General features: G+C 44.5%; 1 protein-coding gene across 1 annotated transcript in view; it reads right to left on the reverse strand.

Annotated features, from left to right (window-relative positions):
• Nucleotides 1–1752: 1752 nt before the first annotated feature.
• The window catches only part of LOC141171718 (uncharacterized), a 56291-nt gene continuing 41848 nt past the window's right edge, over nucleotides 1753–16195 (reverse strand). The window contains exons 7-8 of the mRNA XM_073655368.1: nucleotides 2922–4745; nucleotides 1753–1799 (exon numbers count right to left, since the gene is read on the reverse strand). Coding sequence (XP_073511469.1) covers nucleotides 1753–1799; nucleotides 2922–4745 — 1871 coding nt within the window. The remainder of the gene's footprint in view (nucleotides 1800–2921; nucleotides 4746–16195) is intronic.

Raw genomic sequence — 16195 nt, forward strand, 5'->3', positions numbered from 1 at the left:
CCCCTCCATTCGGCTAGATAACAGGCCAAGGGTACGTTGTTCTCCTGTATGGCAGTTTTTTTCTGAAAGTTCTTCAGACAAAACAACTGTAATTTGCAGCATCTGCCACCATACCAAGCTGAGAAGAGGCAAGAACACTACCAACCTGAGCACCACCAGCATGCAGAAGCACATGGCAGCCAAGCACCCCAGTAGGTGGGCGGAACGCTTGGGTACAAAATCTGTGTCTGAAGGTGAAACCACTGCCCATTCCCCTGTGTTACGGCCTTCCCAATCTGCTGTCCAGAAAGCAGGCGCTGATGCCTCCTGCCCACAAGCTGCAGTTGCACAGACACAACAGTCAGCAACCACATCCAGTTTGTTGTCCCAGCGCAGCGTTCAGTTGCCCTTGCCCAAGACATGAAGCAGAAATATCCACCCACATGCCCAAACTCTAAACGCCCACATTGCTAGCTCTAGAAATGTTGCCGTTTCGGCTTGCGGGAACTGAGTCTTGCCGCGACCTCTTGGTGGTGGCAGCCCCCCGGTACTCAATTCCCAGCCACCACTATTTTTCCCAGTGTGCCGTCCCCACATTACAGAAGCATGTGTTACACAATATCAGCCGTACTCTGGCCAATGCAGTCACAGGGAAGGTCCACCTAAGCACAGACGCGTGGACAAGTTCTTGTGGACAGGGATGCTACATTTCCCTGACGGCACACTGGGTGAACCTGGTGGAGTCTGAGATATCAACCATCTTACCCACACCAAGAATAGCGGGCCCAACTTCCATCAGGGTTTCAGTCTCCTCGTATGCCAGTTCCGGTCTCTCCTTCTCATTTCTCAGCTGGGAGCTCTGCAGCACTGCTTTGACAAAGCAGCAGCATGCCCTGCTGAAGCTCATCTCTTTAGGTGCTAAAGCTCACAACGCAGTAGAGCTATTGAAAGGGATAAAAGACCAGACCGATCAGTATCTCTCCTCGCTGAACCTACAACCAGGTCTGGTTGTGTACGATAATGGGCGTAACTTGATGGCGGCTTTAAAGCTCAGCAAGCTGGTACATGTTCCATGCATGGCCAACGTGCTGAACTTGGTTGTACAGCAGTTTTTAGAATAATACCTTGACTTGCTGGATGTATTTGCCAAGGTACGCCTTGTCAGTGTCCATTTCCAAAAGTCATCTCAGGCTTTCGCCAGTCCGGCTGTGCTGCTGCTGCACTTTAATTTGCCTCGTCACCGACTGATTTGTGACTTGCCCACATGCTGGAATTCTTCCTTTCATATGTTGGCAAGACTTAGTGAGAAGCAGAGGGCAGTGGCTGAATTCCAACTTCTCAATGCCCGTCAGAGTAAGACTCAGCCCCACACATAACAACTGCCGAGTGCGTGTGGATCGCTGACATATGTGAGGTTCTTCAAAACTGAATACTGCACCAAGATAGTGAGCGCTAATGATGCTATTATCAGCGTAACCATCCTGCTGCTCTGTCTATTAAAACGTTTGCTGCAGAATCTCAAAGAGGAAGCCTTGAATGCCAAGCAGGTGGCTATGTAGCAAGATTTTACAGTGGCTGATACCACACAGCCCAGCCTCAGACAATATTCTCAGGCCACATTGGGTGATGACAAGGAACAGGAGGAGGATCAGGAGTTTTTGGTCTGCGCTACAGAGGGGACTCCCAATCCCAGCTTAACGCCTGTCCAGCATGGATGGCCTGAAGAGGAGGAGGAAGAGGAGGAGGTGATGCCATGTGAGGAGAAGAGGATGGTTAATCTTTGTCCTCATGGGGACACTGAACGTTTGACTCGTTGTAGTCTGCCACACATGGCACAGTTCATGTCCAGATGCCTTTCCCAAGACCCTTGCGTGGTGGACCCTTTGTCCACCATTAAATACTGTCTGTGTAACTTTCTTGACCCACTGTACAAGGAGAAATTTCTTTCTCTCATGACGGAGGCAGACGTGACATTTTCAGTGCATGCATGACAGAGGGACGTTGTTGAAGAGTTGCTGAAGAGATTACCCTCAGACAACGCTGCTGGCAGAGGTACTGGCTCTTTTCACCCACAAGGATTACAGGGGAGGGACACGCACACCAGGTGCAACTCGGGGTGGGGGGGGGGTCCACCAACTGGGCCATTTTTATGAAAACATCACATCAGCAAGGGCTATCTGTGGGTATAACTATGACAAGGAGGGAGAAGTCAACCAAGATGGCGAAGAAGTACTTACGTGACCATACCAGCATCCTTCCTGATTTTGCAGTGCCGTTTAACTATTGGTTGTCCAAGCTGCACACTTGGCCCGACCTCTCCTTGTACGCCTTGGAGTTGCTGCCATGACCTGTCGCAAGTGTATTGTCTGAGCGAGTTTTTAGTTCGGCCTCTGAAATCATAACGGATAGGCGCATAGGCCTGTCAATGAAAAATGCAGACAGGCTGACTCTTCTAAAATTGAACAAGGGCTGGATTTCCTTTTGTAATCCCAATGGATGAGAGCAACCCAACGTAAATGCAGCTCAAATGTTCTTTTTTGGAAGTTGTCTTCACGTCCATCCCTTACCATCCAAACCCATTTTGTTCTGGAAATCATGTCCTACTCCTCCAGCAACAAGTACTTAGTGGTCATATACAGTGGGCACGGAAAGTATTCAGACCCCTTTAAATTTTTCACTCTTTGTTTCATTGCAGCCATTTGGTAAATTCTAAAAAGTTCATTTTTTTCTCATTAAAGTACACTCTGCACCCCATCTTCACTGAAAAAAAACAGAAATGTAGAAATGTTTGCAAATTTATTAAAAAAGAAAAACTGAAATATCACATGGTCATAAGTATTCAGACCCTTTGCATATTTGGTTTCTTGATTTATAAAAAAAAAACTAATGAAAAAAATCTTAAATTTATTGGATTAAAATAAAAATAGGAAAAAGGATTCTACCCTGTGTGGGTTCTCTGGTGCTTAACCAAAGCTGATTTCTGGTTAAAACATTTCCCACATTCTGAACATGAAAAAGGCTTCTCCCCTGTGTGAGTTCTCTGGTGCTTAACCAAAGCTGATTTCTGGTTAAAACCTTTCCCACATTCTGAACATGAAAAAGGCTTCCCCCCCGTGTTTGAATTCTCAGGTGCTTAACCAAAACTGATTTACACTTAAAATGTTTCCCACATTCTGAACATGAAAAAGGCTTCTCCCCTGTGTGAGTTCTCTGGTGTAGGATAAGATGTACTTTCCGGTTGAAACATTTCCCACATTCTGAACAGGAAAAAGGCTTCTCCCCTGTGTGGGTTCTCTGGTGCTTAATCAAAGCTGATTTCTGGTTAAAACATTTCCCACATTCTGAACATGAAAAAGGCTTCTCCCCTGTGTGAATTCTCTGGTGATTAATCAAGTCTGATCTCTGATTAAAACATTTCCCACATTCTGAACATGAAAAAGGCTTCTCCCCTGTGTGAGTTCTGTGATGGTTGATAAGATTTGATTGCTGTAAAAAACATTTCCCACATTCTGAACATGAAAAAGGTTTCTCCCCTGTGTGGGTTCTCTGGTGCTTAACCAAAGCTGATTTCTGGTTAAAACATTTCCCACATTCTGAACATGAAAAAGGCTTCTCCCCTGTGTGAGTTCTCTGGTGCTTAACCAAAGCTGATTTCTGGTTAAAACCTTTCCCACATTCTGAACATGAAAAAGGCTTCTCCCCTGTGTGAGTCCTCTGGTGTAGGATAAGATGTACTTTCCGGTTGAAACATTTCCCACATTCTGAACAGGAAAAAGGATTCTCCCCTGTGTGGGTTCTCTGGTGCTTAATCAAAGCTGATTTCCGGTTAAAACATTTCCCACATTCTGAACATGAAAAAGGCTTCTCCCCTGTGTGAATTCTCTGGTGATTAATCAAGTCTGATCTCTGATTAAAACATTTCCCACATTCTGAACATGAAAAAGGCTTCTCCCCTGTGTGGGTTCTCTGGTGCTTAATCAAAGCTGGTTTCTGGTTAAAACATTTCCCACATTCTGAACATGAAAAAGGCTTCTCCCCTGTGTGAATTCTCTGATGCTTAATCAAATCTGATCTCTGATTAAAACATTTCCCACATTCTGAACATGAAAAAGGCTTCTCCCCTGTGTGAGTTCTCTGGTGATTAACAAGGATCCAATTTTGGTTAAAACATTTCCCACATTCTGAACAGGAAAAAGGCTTCTCCCCTGTGTGAGTTCTCTGGTGTAGGATAAGATGTGATTTCTGTTTAAAACAATTCCCACATTCTGAACAGGAAAAAGGCTTCTCCCCTGTGTGAGTTCTCTGGTGTAGGATAAGATGTGATTTCCGTTTAAAACATTTCCCACATTCTGAACAGGAAAAAGGCTTCTCCCCTGAGTGAGTTCTCTGGTGAATAACAAAATCTGATTTCTGGTTAAAACATCTCCCACATTTGGAACAAGAAAATCTATTGTCCACTGTGTGTATTTTTTGACTTATAGACTTTTCGAGGGTAAAACTATTTCCATATTCTGAACCTGAAAATGGCTTCTTTGCTTTAGGAGCAGTTCGTTTTGTAATGCTTATTTTTTTATTTTGATTTTCCTTAGTGGTCGGTAATGAATCAGAAGACAGGACCTGTTTCGTAGGATCAGATGATTGATCTTTGCTGTGAAGGGATGATGGTAAATCTTGAGTAATGGCATTCACTTCAATTGTATCCTGTGGGATCTTAAGATTGTCTGATTTAAAAATCTCCTGTCCCTCTGATCTCCTGGTACAGTCGTCTGCCAAGGAAAAAAAAACAATTATTAATTGTGAATAAAATATCCTTGAAATTTATATTTTTGAACATTTCTACTTAAAATGTCTAAACACACACATCCCTGGGCTACATATTAGACACAAATCTAAAAAATAGAGGAATATTTAAAATATTCTTCTATTTTTTAGATTTGTGTCTAATAAAACTGATTTTTAAGCTTGAGGTATCTCTTCATTTTCCTGGACTAGCATGTAGCCCAAGGATGTGTTTATTTAGATTGATTTAGAAGAGGTATGCAATCTTTATTTATTTTTCTACGGATTCTTATGTTAATTGTACTTAAGATGTCTGTAGAAATGGCAAGTTATTGACAGAATGACAGTTCACAGTTTAATAGAAAACCTCATAGGATGAACCAGTGGAGCGCGGTGTCCAACTCTTTGTTCATTCTGCCTCAAAAATATGGAATAAGAAGCCACCAAACAATGTTATGTAGGTGAAAATAATACCAATAAAAACTTCTACTCATCCGGCAAAAAACAAACCCCACTCAGGTCCATCATCTGTCTATGGAAAAACAGAGGTTTCCACATTATTCGTGGCTCAGAGTAAAGAAACACGGCTTCCATAAACCAGTCCACCAATATCCGCTCTCCCAAAGTCAGATCTCCCCCTCTCTTCTGAGCCTTGCAGTGCGCCCAAACCACATTTAGCCTCCATGCATTTAGCATCACTATAGTGAGAAGAACCCACTTAATTTATGGTGTGTGTGCTGTCCAGCTGGAGTAATCTGCTCCCTGCTTCAGCCATATGGAAAGCACCGCACCCTACTAAAGCTGGAAGCATATTGCCGGAAGCTGCCAGATCCAGCCTTGTTCTCCTCTGGTTCAGTCCTCTGTGATCAGCTCCCGGCTTGTGTATTTGGTTCCTGTTGTGACCTCGGCCCGTTTACTGACTACTCTCGTGTCTTCTGATTTTGTATTTTCTCTGCCCTCCTGGTTCTGACCCGGCTACCTGACTATTCTTCTTGGGGTTAAAGGGTGATAAGCAAGACAATCCCTGGGATCTGGAGTATATAGCACCAAGCCTGTTTGTGGTGGCCATCTTTTGAGCTGCCAGGTGACCATGAACAGTACCCCCAATACATTGTGTCTGCAATATATTCCAGCAAGATCTGCATTCAAATAGCTAAATGGCGCTCCTTCCCTTAATAATAATAATCTTTATTTATATAGCACCAACATATTCCGCAGCGCTTTACAATCCAGAGGTTCATATTCAACAGTCATAAGTAACATAGCTAAAGATAATACAATAATTACAGCAAAAATAATGACGACCCTGCTCGTAAGAGCTTACAATCTACAATGAGGTGGGGGTGACACAAAGTACAATGGCTTATTTACAATGATGGTCCAGCCATCTTGAGGGGATGAGGGATAGATAAAGGCTGCATGAGCTCATCACCAGCCAGTATCTGTAGCGCTTTTGGGTTCGGTGGAGACTTATGTTTGGAGAAATAACTGATGGGCTATAAGAAGATAAAAGGACTTCGATTAGGGAATGTGATAGGCTGCCCTAAACAGGTGTGTTTTTACGGAGCGCCTAAAACTGTGTAAGTTGTGGTTCGTCCTTCTTAACCTGCCATGTGCCCAGACAGTAGTGTACAGAAGTATATAGGGTATTGTCGGATTCAAGAGAAGTTGGAAAATAATTTGTAAGGTCCATTTGTCTCCTATTATCCTTTGTGAATAATTCCAAAGTTATCACCACATAAAGTGACACACGTCAGATTTAAAAAATACAATGGGGCCGGATTAGGAACACAAAACTGGCTAAAAAATGAGTAACTAGTGGTGAAACCTCTCTGGGGTAATTAGAGTCTGGGGCTCGATGACTCTTCGTCATCTAAACTATCGTAAGGGACAATATTTTCTGTCAGATGAGTTTCAAAAAGAAATATTACACATTGAAAGAGAACTTTTTTATAATACTGCAGAGCTGAGGTGTCTTAAATTTAGACCTCGGGCTTTGGGAAGATGTAATGGAGACCTTCTTTTAAAGACCACCATGGAGTTACAGAGACAAATATGTGAGTCAGGCTAATCCCACCACAATAAAGCTATCCTACAAAATGAACCTGTATAAAAAGATGGAATAAAAGATATGTTACATCCCCAACAACAACATATGTATGAGGGGAGAGCTCCAACACTAAACCGGAGTTGCATTCTTATGGTGGACCATTGGAGCTACTATGAGTCCTGAGCAGAAGAGTAGAGAAAGTATTAGTGCCTCCATTTCAGGAGAGATTGTGCAGGAATCTGAATTCCTTAGGATTGAAAACATAATTTATGATGTGGAGTGAATCCATGAAACCAGGGCTCGAGCCATGCCACCACATCTCCTGCAGGTGTGAATAGATGTATATTACAGTTATGAAACACGCACAGCTTAGAGACATATCATGAAACAGGTGTAATGTTTTTTCTATAGTTTATCACAATCCTGTTTGAAGTTAGTTGGTTTGAAAATAAATTGAAAGGTCAGGATGAAGGGAAACTGTTGTTATTATAAAGAAATTCACACTTGGCCCTCACTGGACATTAAATGTTGTCGATCATAATAGTGAAGTTTGGTCAGAAAGACTGGACCTGGTCTTGTAGGGACCATATGAGCACATTCAGCAGCACAGAAGGGAGAGAAGGTAGATTCATCCAATATCAGGGTTCTAGGAAGCCAACAGCATCTTTATCCTCCGCTTTCTCTTCAAGTGATTTTCTCACTTGAATGCACATTCTACGTACGCTGTCATTTGGCTTTGTAGTTTACAGATCTGGGCAGGTAAAGGACAGCGTCTTCTAATCCCAGGGGGTAGGTGGATTCTCCAGTTTGTAAGTTCTACAGGAAAGGACTTTCACAATTACACATATCAAAGAAATATTGAAAATCTCTCTTCTCCTCCAAGCCACTCTTCCCTCCTCTCCTATAGTATTTGTCAAGCGATCAAGAGCTTACACTCTGAGAAGAGGCTAATATTCAAATGCTAGGACAAAGGGAGCTACTAACCCAATTAACATGCGAGTGTATTTTCTAATGGCACAGGCCTGCGACCAATATACACCTAGGTGAGAAAGATGTAGTTCATGCCTTAAAAGAATTCAACAGAAATCTGCAGTCTGGCCGGTACCGACACGAAATATGGAATATCTAAAGTTCTATAGTACCGATAATAATGGGGCCCATATTTTTAGTGGCAGGGTCAGCCAAGGATCAATATGCATAATTTTCCATAGCTGTATGCACCTATAGTTAGCGGTAATACAAAAGTACAAAATAACAGACCGCAGCTATGTCATGTGTGGTCTCTAAAGAAAGGTAAATTCATAATGGAAAATATGGTATCACTTTTGGGCTTCTGCGATCAACCAGTGTGAAGTTATCGCAGAAGCCAGATATGTTAATAAAAATATGAAAGCTGGAGCCCAGCCCACGTGTGGTCAGCACAGGAGGTGTGTGGGCAGGTTCCCCCTTCAGCATAAAAGACCCAGCTGAAGATGGATCAGTATTCATTGCCGGGGGATATAGATTCTATAAGCAAGCGATCCCGTTCGATAACGGTCAAATCAATTGGATCACCTCCCTCCCAGCTAGACTGGATCATCTCTGCAATCTGTTGAGTAAGTTCTTCTTTAAGGGTATGTGCACACGTTCAGGATTTGAAGCAGAAATTTCCTGAGCGATTTTGCTTCTCCCTGGCAGAAAAAAACGCATGCAGATTTACAAAACGTGATGTTCTAATGCCGCACTTTTATTGCCGTTACATTTGAATCCACCCCATATAATCACACTTCAATCGGTCAAAATCTGCTGCGGAGACTAGCGTGTCCGCTACAGAAATTCATATGCTGCGGGTGAGTTTAGGTACGTGGCCACAATCAGGAGCTGCTGCAGGTTTGACGCTGCGTGTTTATACATCATCAAACCCGCAGCGTCCAGATGTTACGCTATAGGGGATGGGATCTCTAGAAATCCCACGTCCACTATGCGTGCATCAGAGGCTGCGAATCACCCGTGGACAATGACATGCGGCGCGTCTTTCAGAACCGCAGCATGTTAACTTCTCTTGTGGAGTTGCTAGTCTCCACAACAGAAATTTGACCACTAGAATGTATTGAATGCACTAAATCCGCATGGTTCAGTGAATACACTGCGTACAATAGAATGCAGTGCTTTGGAAGCAGCAATTTGCGTCCAAAGCGGAGCTACGTCTGAATTATGGGAACAGAGCCTACAATTGAAAAAAAAAAATGGCGTAGGCTCCTGTGTCATTTTTATAACCAGCAGAGCGAAAGCCGACCCCTGGGGCGTGATATTAGTAGCCGCAGAATGGACCATTAGCCAACAATGTTCCCTGGCTATTAACATCAGCACACAGCTGTTTGTTTAGCCTTTACCGGCTAGATTACAGGGAGACCCCAGAAAAAAATTGACATGGGGTCCCCCTATAAAATCTAACCAGCAAAGGCTAAATTAGACAGCTGCGGGCTGATATTAATAGCCATGGAAGGGGCCATCGATACTAACCTCCTCCGCAGCTATTAATATCACCCCTCAGCAGTCCCAGAAATGGAGCATCCATAAGATGCGCCAAATCTGGCGCTTAGCCTCGCTCTTCCCACTGCCTTGTAGCGGTGGCAGTGGGGTAATGGGGTTGGGGTTCACGTCAGCCTTGTATTGGCGGCTGACGTGAAGCCCAGGCTAGTAGTAATGGAGGGCGTCTATAAGACGCCCCCATTACTAACCGCGTAGTAATGTGGTCGGCGCTTTTTCAATCAAAACACGGCCATAATAAAGTATTTTAATGAAATAAAACACACATGGTTCTACAATTTTTTTTATTACACGCCTCCGTGAAGCCCTCGATCTCCTGAAAAAAACTTAAAATACCAAACAACAGTATCCCTCACCTGTCCGCTGTCAGCGACGCAGTCCACGATCACCGCCGAGTGTCCCACGATGTACCGGGTCACAGCACTATATACTAACAGGGGTGTAAAATCACCCCCTGTCAGTATACAGGCTGCAGGAGGTCACTGGGGTTCATCAGCTGAAGAGCCATGGTGAGCTAACCACCGTGGGAACATTCTTGCGAATGATCCCAGGGTGAGCATCAGCTGATCGGTCACAAAACCGATCTGCTGATTACCGGCGTCAGCAATCAGCTGATGGTCAAGTGACAATCAGCTGATTGCTGCCAGCACTGATCACCTGATGGTCATGCGACCATCAGCAGATTGGTAACGTCAGCGATCACCTGATGGTCATGCGACCATCAGGTGATCGGTGACGTCAGTGCAGGTCCTGGCAGTACACTGCAGGGCGCGAGCCTGTACCCTGCAGTGTATCGCTGGCTGCCGGACAGATAGCATCGCCGCCGGGGATCAGGACACCGGGGGCCGCTGGACAGGTGAGTGTAAAGGTTTATTTTTTTATTTTTACTTTTTTTTTTTTTTTTTTTTTTACTACTGCGGGCTGGGAAGAGCAGACTGCTGCTCTTTCCATCCACGCTGCTCTCGCTGTTATCAGCCAGAGCAGCAGTCGGATGAGAGGAGTAGCAATCTCCTTACCCGACCCGGGTACCACCAGCAGCGCGATTCCGCCGTGGATTTGCGCCTATTGACTGTGATTGAAATGCAGCAAATCTGCATGTATAGATATTATACATGCGGGTTTGCTGCGATTTAATGCAAGTCAATGGGCGCGAATTCGGTGCGGAATCGCACTAGAAATGGTCCTGCTGCTGTTTTTGCCGCAATGGTAATCCAAAGTGGAAATTTCCGCATCATGGGCACAGCACATGCGGATTACCATTGCTATACATGGCAGACCTATTAACAAGTGATTTTAATGCGTTTCCGCGGCGGTTTTAAACGTATTAAAACCGCATCGTGTGCACATAGCCTAATCCTATTTTATTTGTGCAACTGTATATTCTATATTGTAATGTCTCCTTTTGTAAAACCTTTTGTATATTTTTTCATAAACACTGCCTCCCTTTTGGATTAAATATAAAATTTAATAGTCTTGTTTCTTTTGTCCTGTAATCGTTCCCTCCCCCAAAGCTATATATATGCTAACAGAAAGCAGGCGTCCGATCAGGCCTGTATTATATTTCAAATCTGGTAGGTGGTGGCAGCGAGTAATATTAAGTGGGCTATCGTGAAGCTGGCAGTGACCGTACTGGGGCGTATACACATATTCCATGCATGAGTATCCAGAGGTGTGTACGCCATACTCTTTCTGCTTGCTTGCAAATAGCTACTTAGTGGGTTATCAGGGTCATGTGTGCACGAATATCTGACAATCCTGAAAGAGTGATGGCAGTGGTGGGATATTGTGTGATCGCTCAGGTGTTGTCGCTGTGGATCCCTGATAAATTGGTGGAAAGCGGTGGGATATTACAGAACATCAGTGGCTGGACTGAGCAATCATTCCTGTCACTGAAAACTTGCACGGTTCTTGCCAGAACTCTGTGCAAAGTTTTAAGAAATCAGACTCAGTTTTTAATATTTTTTTATCTGAGACATTACTATATGTGTACCAGTTGCATCCCCTCCCCTTCTCTAGTTTTTCTGTCCTATCTTTTGTTTGCCAATAATGGCTAAGTGTGGAGAGCCCTGGTATCACCAGCAGTCAAAGAAAACTATCACTGCCCTCTGTGAGCTGAGACAGATTGACCCCACGGGCAAAACCAAGGCCCAACTGATTGCTGAACTGTTGCAAGGTGCCGCAGAGCCAGTCCGACAGCAGAGCCCTGATGATGGGGCGGCCAGCGCTGCAGCAGGGGTCCCACCTGTGATTGCCAGCCATACCCGCAGATGGTCTTGGAGCAGCTCGCAGCAGACGATCGTGAAGGATGACTGCAGCTGATCATGAAATTCCAAGAGGCTGAGAGAGCTGAGTGACAGGCCCAATCTGACTGAGAGGCTGCTGAGCGAGAGGCTGAGAGAGCCGAGCAGCAGGCCCAAGCTGACCGAGAGGCTGCTGAGCGAGCGGTCCAGGCTGAGAGAGCCAAGCGACAGGCCCAAGAGGAGCGTCGGTACCAGTTGAAGCTAGCCCTGATTCAGATGGAGCCATCTACCCTGCAGATCCATGAGTCCAACAGCTTTAAACCCCGTCCTGGGCATTTTCCTGTAATTTTCCTGACATATTTCTGCGAGGGTTTGAAACAGCCTGCAGGCTGTACCAGCAGCCTGAAGACCAGTCGGCCAGGTATTTAACTCCAGGGCTCAGTAGAAAAGCTCTGGAGGTCAAAGAATCATAGAATGGTAGAGTTGGAAGGGACCTCCTGGGTCATCTGGTCCAACACCCTGCTCAAAGCAGGATTCACTAAATCATCTTAGACAGATGTCTGTTCAGCCTCTGTTTGAAGACGTCCATTGAAGGAGAACTCACCACCTCTCGTGGCAGCCTGTTCCACTCATTGATCACCCTAACTGTCAATAAGTTTTTTCTAATATCTAATCTGTGTCTCCTCCCATTCAGTTTCATCCCATTGCTTCTAGTCTTTCCTTGTGCAAATGAGAATAAAGATGATCCTTCTACAATGTGACAGCCCTTGAGATATTTGTAGACAGCTATTAAGTCTCCTCTCAGTCTTCTTTTTTGCAAGTTAAACATTCCCAAATCCTGTAACCGTTCCTCATAGGACATGGTTTGCAGACCGGTCACCATTCTGGTCGCTCTTCTCTGAACTTGCTCCAGTTTGTCAATGTCATTTTTAAAATGTGGTGCCCAAAACTGGACACAGTATTCCAGATGAGGTCTGACCAAAGAGGAGTAAAGTGCGATAATGACTTCACGTGATCTAGACTGTAAGCTTCTGTTAATACATCCCAGAATTGTATTTGCCTTTTTTGCTGCTGCATCACACTGTTGACTCATGTTCAGTCTATGATCTATTAGTATACCTAAGTCTTTTTCACATGTACTGTTGCTTAGCTCTATTCCTCCCATTCTGTATATGCTTTTTTCATTTTTATTGCCCAGATGTAGTACTTTGCATTTTTCCCTGTTAAAAACCATTCTGTTAGTTGCTGCCCACTGCTCCAGTTTATTTAGGTCTTTTTGAAGCCTCTCTTCTCTAGTGTTAGCTATCCCTCCTAGCTTTGTGTCATCAGCAAATTTAATCAGTTTACCCTCAATTCCTTCATCTAAATCATTGATAAAGATGTTGAACAATACAGGTCCCAGGACAGAGCCCTGTGGTACCCCACTTGAGACATTCATCCAACTGGATGTGAAGCCATTTACGACCACTCTTTGAGTCCGATCACTAAGCCAGTTATGAATCCACCTAACAGTTGCCTTGTGCATTCCATACTTGGTCATTTTTTCAATAAGGATGGTGTGAGATACTTTGTCAAATGCTTTGCTGAAGTCAAGATATACTATATCTACAGCATTTCCCTGATCCACCCAGTCAGTGATTCTGTCATAGAAGGAAATTAAGTTAGTCTGACATGACTTGTTAGTTACAAACCCATGAGGACTCTGGTTAATCACTTCATTCTTATCCAGGTACTTACATACATGTTGTTTAATAATTTGTTCAAAGATCTTTCCTGGTATAGAAGTCAGACTCACCGGCTTATAGTTCCCTGGGTCCACCTTCTTCCCCTTTTTGAAGATAGGAACAACATTTGCTCTTCTCCAGTCTTCTGGGACTTCTCCTGTTCTCCAAGAATTTTCAAAGATTATGGAGAGTGGTTCTAAAATTTCTTCTACGATCTCCGTCACTTCAGTACTCTGGGGTGTAATTCATCTTGACCTGGAGACTTGAACTCATTTATGTTAGCTAAATATTCCCTCACAGTCTTTCTGTTTACAGATAACCTGGATTCTTCTATTCCTTTAATAGGACAGTGAAGATCAATTGATGTTACATTTTCTTTCTGAGAGAAAACAGATGCAAAATAGGAATTAAAAAGTTCGGCCTTCTCAACATCCTTTCTTACCATTTCACCATTTTCATCCTGTAAAAATCCTATAGCATCTTTGACTTTTCTTTTACTTTTGAAATACCCCCAAAATCCTTTTTTATTGCTTTTGACGTCTCTTGCAAGCCTTAATTCATTGTCAGCTTTAGCTAACCTGATATGTGCCCTACAGGTTCTGCAGACTGCATTATAATCTTCTTTAGATATGCCTCCCTCTTTCCATTTGATAAACATTTGTTTCTTTCTTTTTAGCATGTGTTTAAGTTCTGTGTTCATCCATCCTGGTTTCCTTAAATGCTTCCCATTCTTCCTACTTTTCGGGATTGTTAACGATTGTGCTTTGAGAATCTCATTTTTAAAAATTTCCCATCCTTCCTGGACATTTTTGTCCTTAAGGACATCCAGCCATTGGATCCCTCCTATACTCTTTGAGTCGCTTAAAATCTGCCTTTCTGAAATCTAACCTTGAAGTTTGAGTCTTCACATGTCTTCCTCCTCTAGTTATCCAAAATTCTATAATAGCATGATCGCTGCCTCCTAGGGTCCCAGCCACTTTTACCTCCTCAACCATTTCCTCCTTGTTTATAAGGATTAGATCCAAAGTAGCAGATCCCCTTGTTTTCTCCCCTACCTTTTGGAAGATAAAGTTGTCAGCAAGAGAGGATAAGAATTTGCTTGACCTGTTAGTTTTACTTGAGAGAGATTCCCAACAAATGTCTGGATAGTTGACATCTCCCATGACCACTACATCATATTTTTTGGAGAACTTGGTCATTTGTTTGCTTCTCTCCCTCGAGACCAAGATAAGACTTTGAGGCCATCAAGCAGGCCTTGATAAAAAAGTACCAGCTGACTTCGGATGCTTACCGGAAAAAGTTCAGAGCCCTCCAACGTGGGCCACATGATAGCTACAGTGATGTAGCAGATAGGCTTAGGACCAACTTTGAGCAGTGGGTCCGAGGATTGTCAGTCACCTCCTTCGAGGACCTGAAGGATCTGATGGTGAAGGACCAGTTTCTTCATCTTTGTCCTGTGGAAGTGCGACAATTTGTGCTCGACCGGGAGCCAAAGGATCCGCCAAAGCAGCCCAGATCGCGGATGCCTATGAGGCCAACCATACACCAGAGGTGCGGAAGTCAGCCACAAGCTGGACAGTCCTCAGCGGGTTCTGCCCCATCTTCCAGCACCCGCCCTGTATTTGACTCCCGTAAGTAACATAGTAACATAGTTTTTAAGGTTGAAGGAAGACTTAGTCCATCTAGTTCAACCCATAGCCTAACTTGTTGTGTTATACTTGTGACCAAATGGGTCACATTAGCCTTGTCTGCCTGGAGAGGCAGAAGATGAACCCCACACCTGAGGCCCCAGGACCTACTGCAGCCATTCTTTTTATGGGTGGGGCGATTGGAAGGGCCCGTGAGAACTTAAAACCGGTTACTGTGGGCAACACCATTACTGTTAGACTTAAGTAGACTGGTGCAGAATGGACCCTCATTTGCACTGAGTTCGTGTTACCAGATGAACTCATTCCTGGGAAGACCCTGACTGTCACCGGGTTTGGGGGTGTTCGCCGTCACATACTGATGGCCCGAGTTTTCCTGGACTGGGGTGCGGGGAGGGGGTTAAGGGAAGTGGGCGCTTTCGAAGAATCTCCCCACTAACGTGCTATTGGGAACTGATCTGGGACGGTTAGTTGCCCGATACATTCCTAACAGCCCTCCCAGATCTGATATGTCATGTAATGCCACTGTCAGCAATGTCAATGTGATGCATAATGAAAATGTGTGTTGTGGTAAAAGGGAACTCAGCCACATCATGCCGCAGGGTGATGCTGCTGAGGGTCCCCTAACAAAAGCCAGCATAAGTGCTATCGGCAATGGGAGCAGGCACGGACACCAGGAAGCAAGTCGCAGGTGACTAGTGTCACGCCAGATGGTGACATGGTCAGTAGAAGTTGCCCCATGACTAGCACGGCTCCAGAGGTAATGAGAAAGGATGGAGAGAAACACAGGGAACATAGGAAAGTGGTCCCGTGCCGCCGACCGGTGACACGACGGACTGTGACATGGCCAGTCGTAGCTCACCCATAGTGAGCACGGCTCCCAAGGTAACAATGAGGGGTGGAAAGGTAGGCCCCACAACCAGGCAAGGTAAAATAAATGAGTGTCCCACTGTCTGTCTGGGAAGAAGGTACCCATAGCCTGTCAGAGGGGTGGGGAAAATGTACCCCGAACCAGTCAGGGTGATCGGAAATCTGGATCCCCAGTCGGTCAGAGTGGTGGGCAAGTTGGGTCCATGGCTTTTCGGATCAGCAGGAAGGGTGGGCCTCGAGGTAGGCTTAAGGGGCAATCTGTAAATCAGCCCCTACGCTACCTCAAAGAGGGGGAGATGTCATAGAAATATTGAAAATCTCTCTTCTCCTCCAAGCCACTTTTCCCTCCTCCCCTATAGAATTTGTCAAGGGATCAAG

Source organism: Phyllobates terribilis, unplaced genomic scaffold (assembly GCF_046119375.1).
Source record: "Phyllobates terribilis strain yellow unplaced genomic scaffold, ASM4611937v1 Scaffold_12__6_contigs__length_324123572, whole genome shotgun sequence".
NCBI classification, from domain to species: domain Eukaryota; kingdom Metazoa; phylum Chordata; class Amphibia; order Anura; family Dendrobatidae; genus Phyllobates; species Phyllobates terribilis.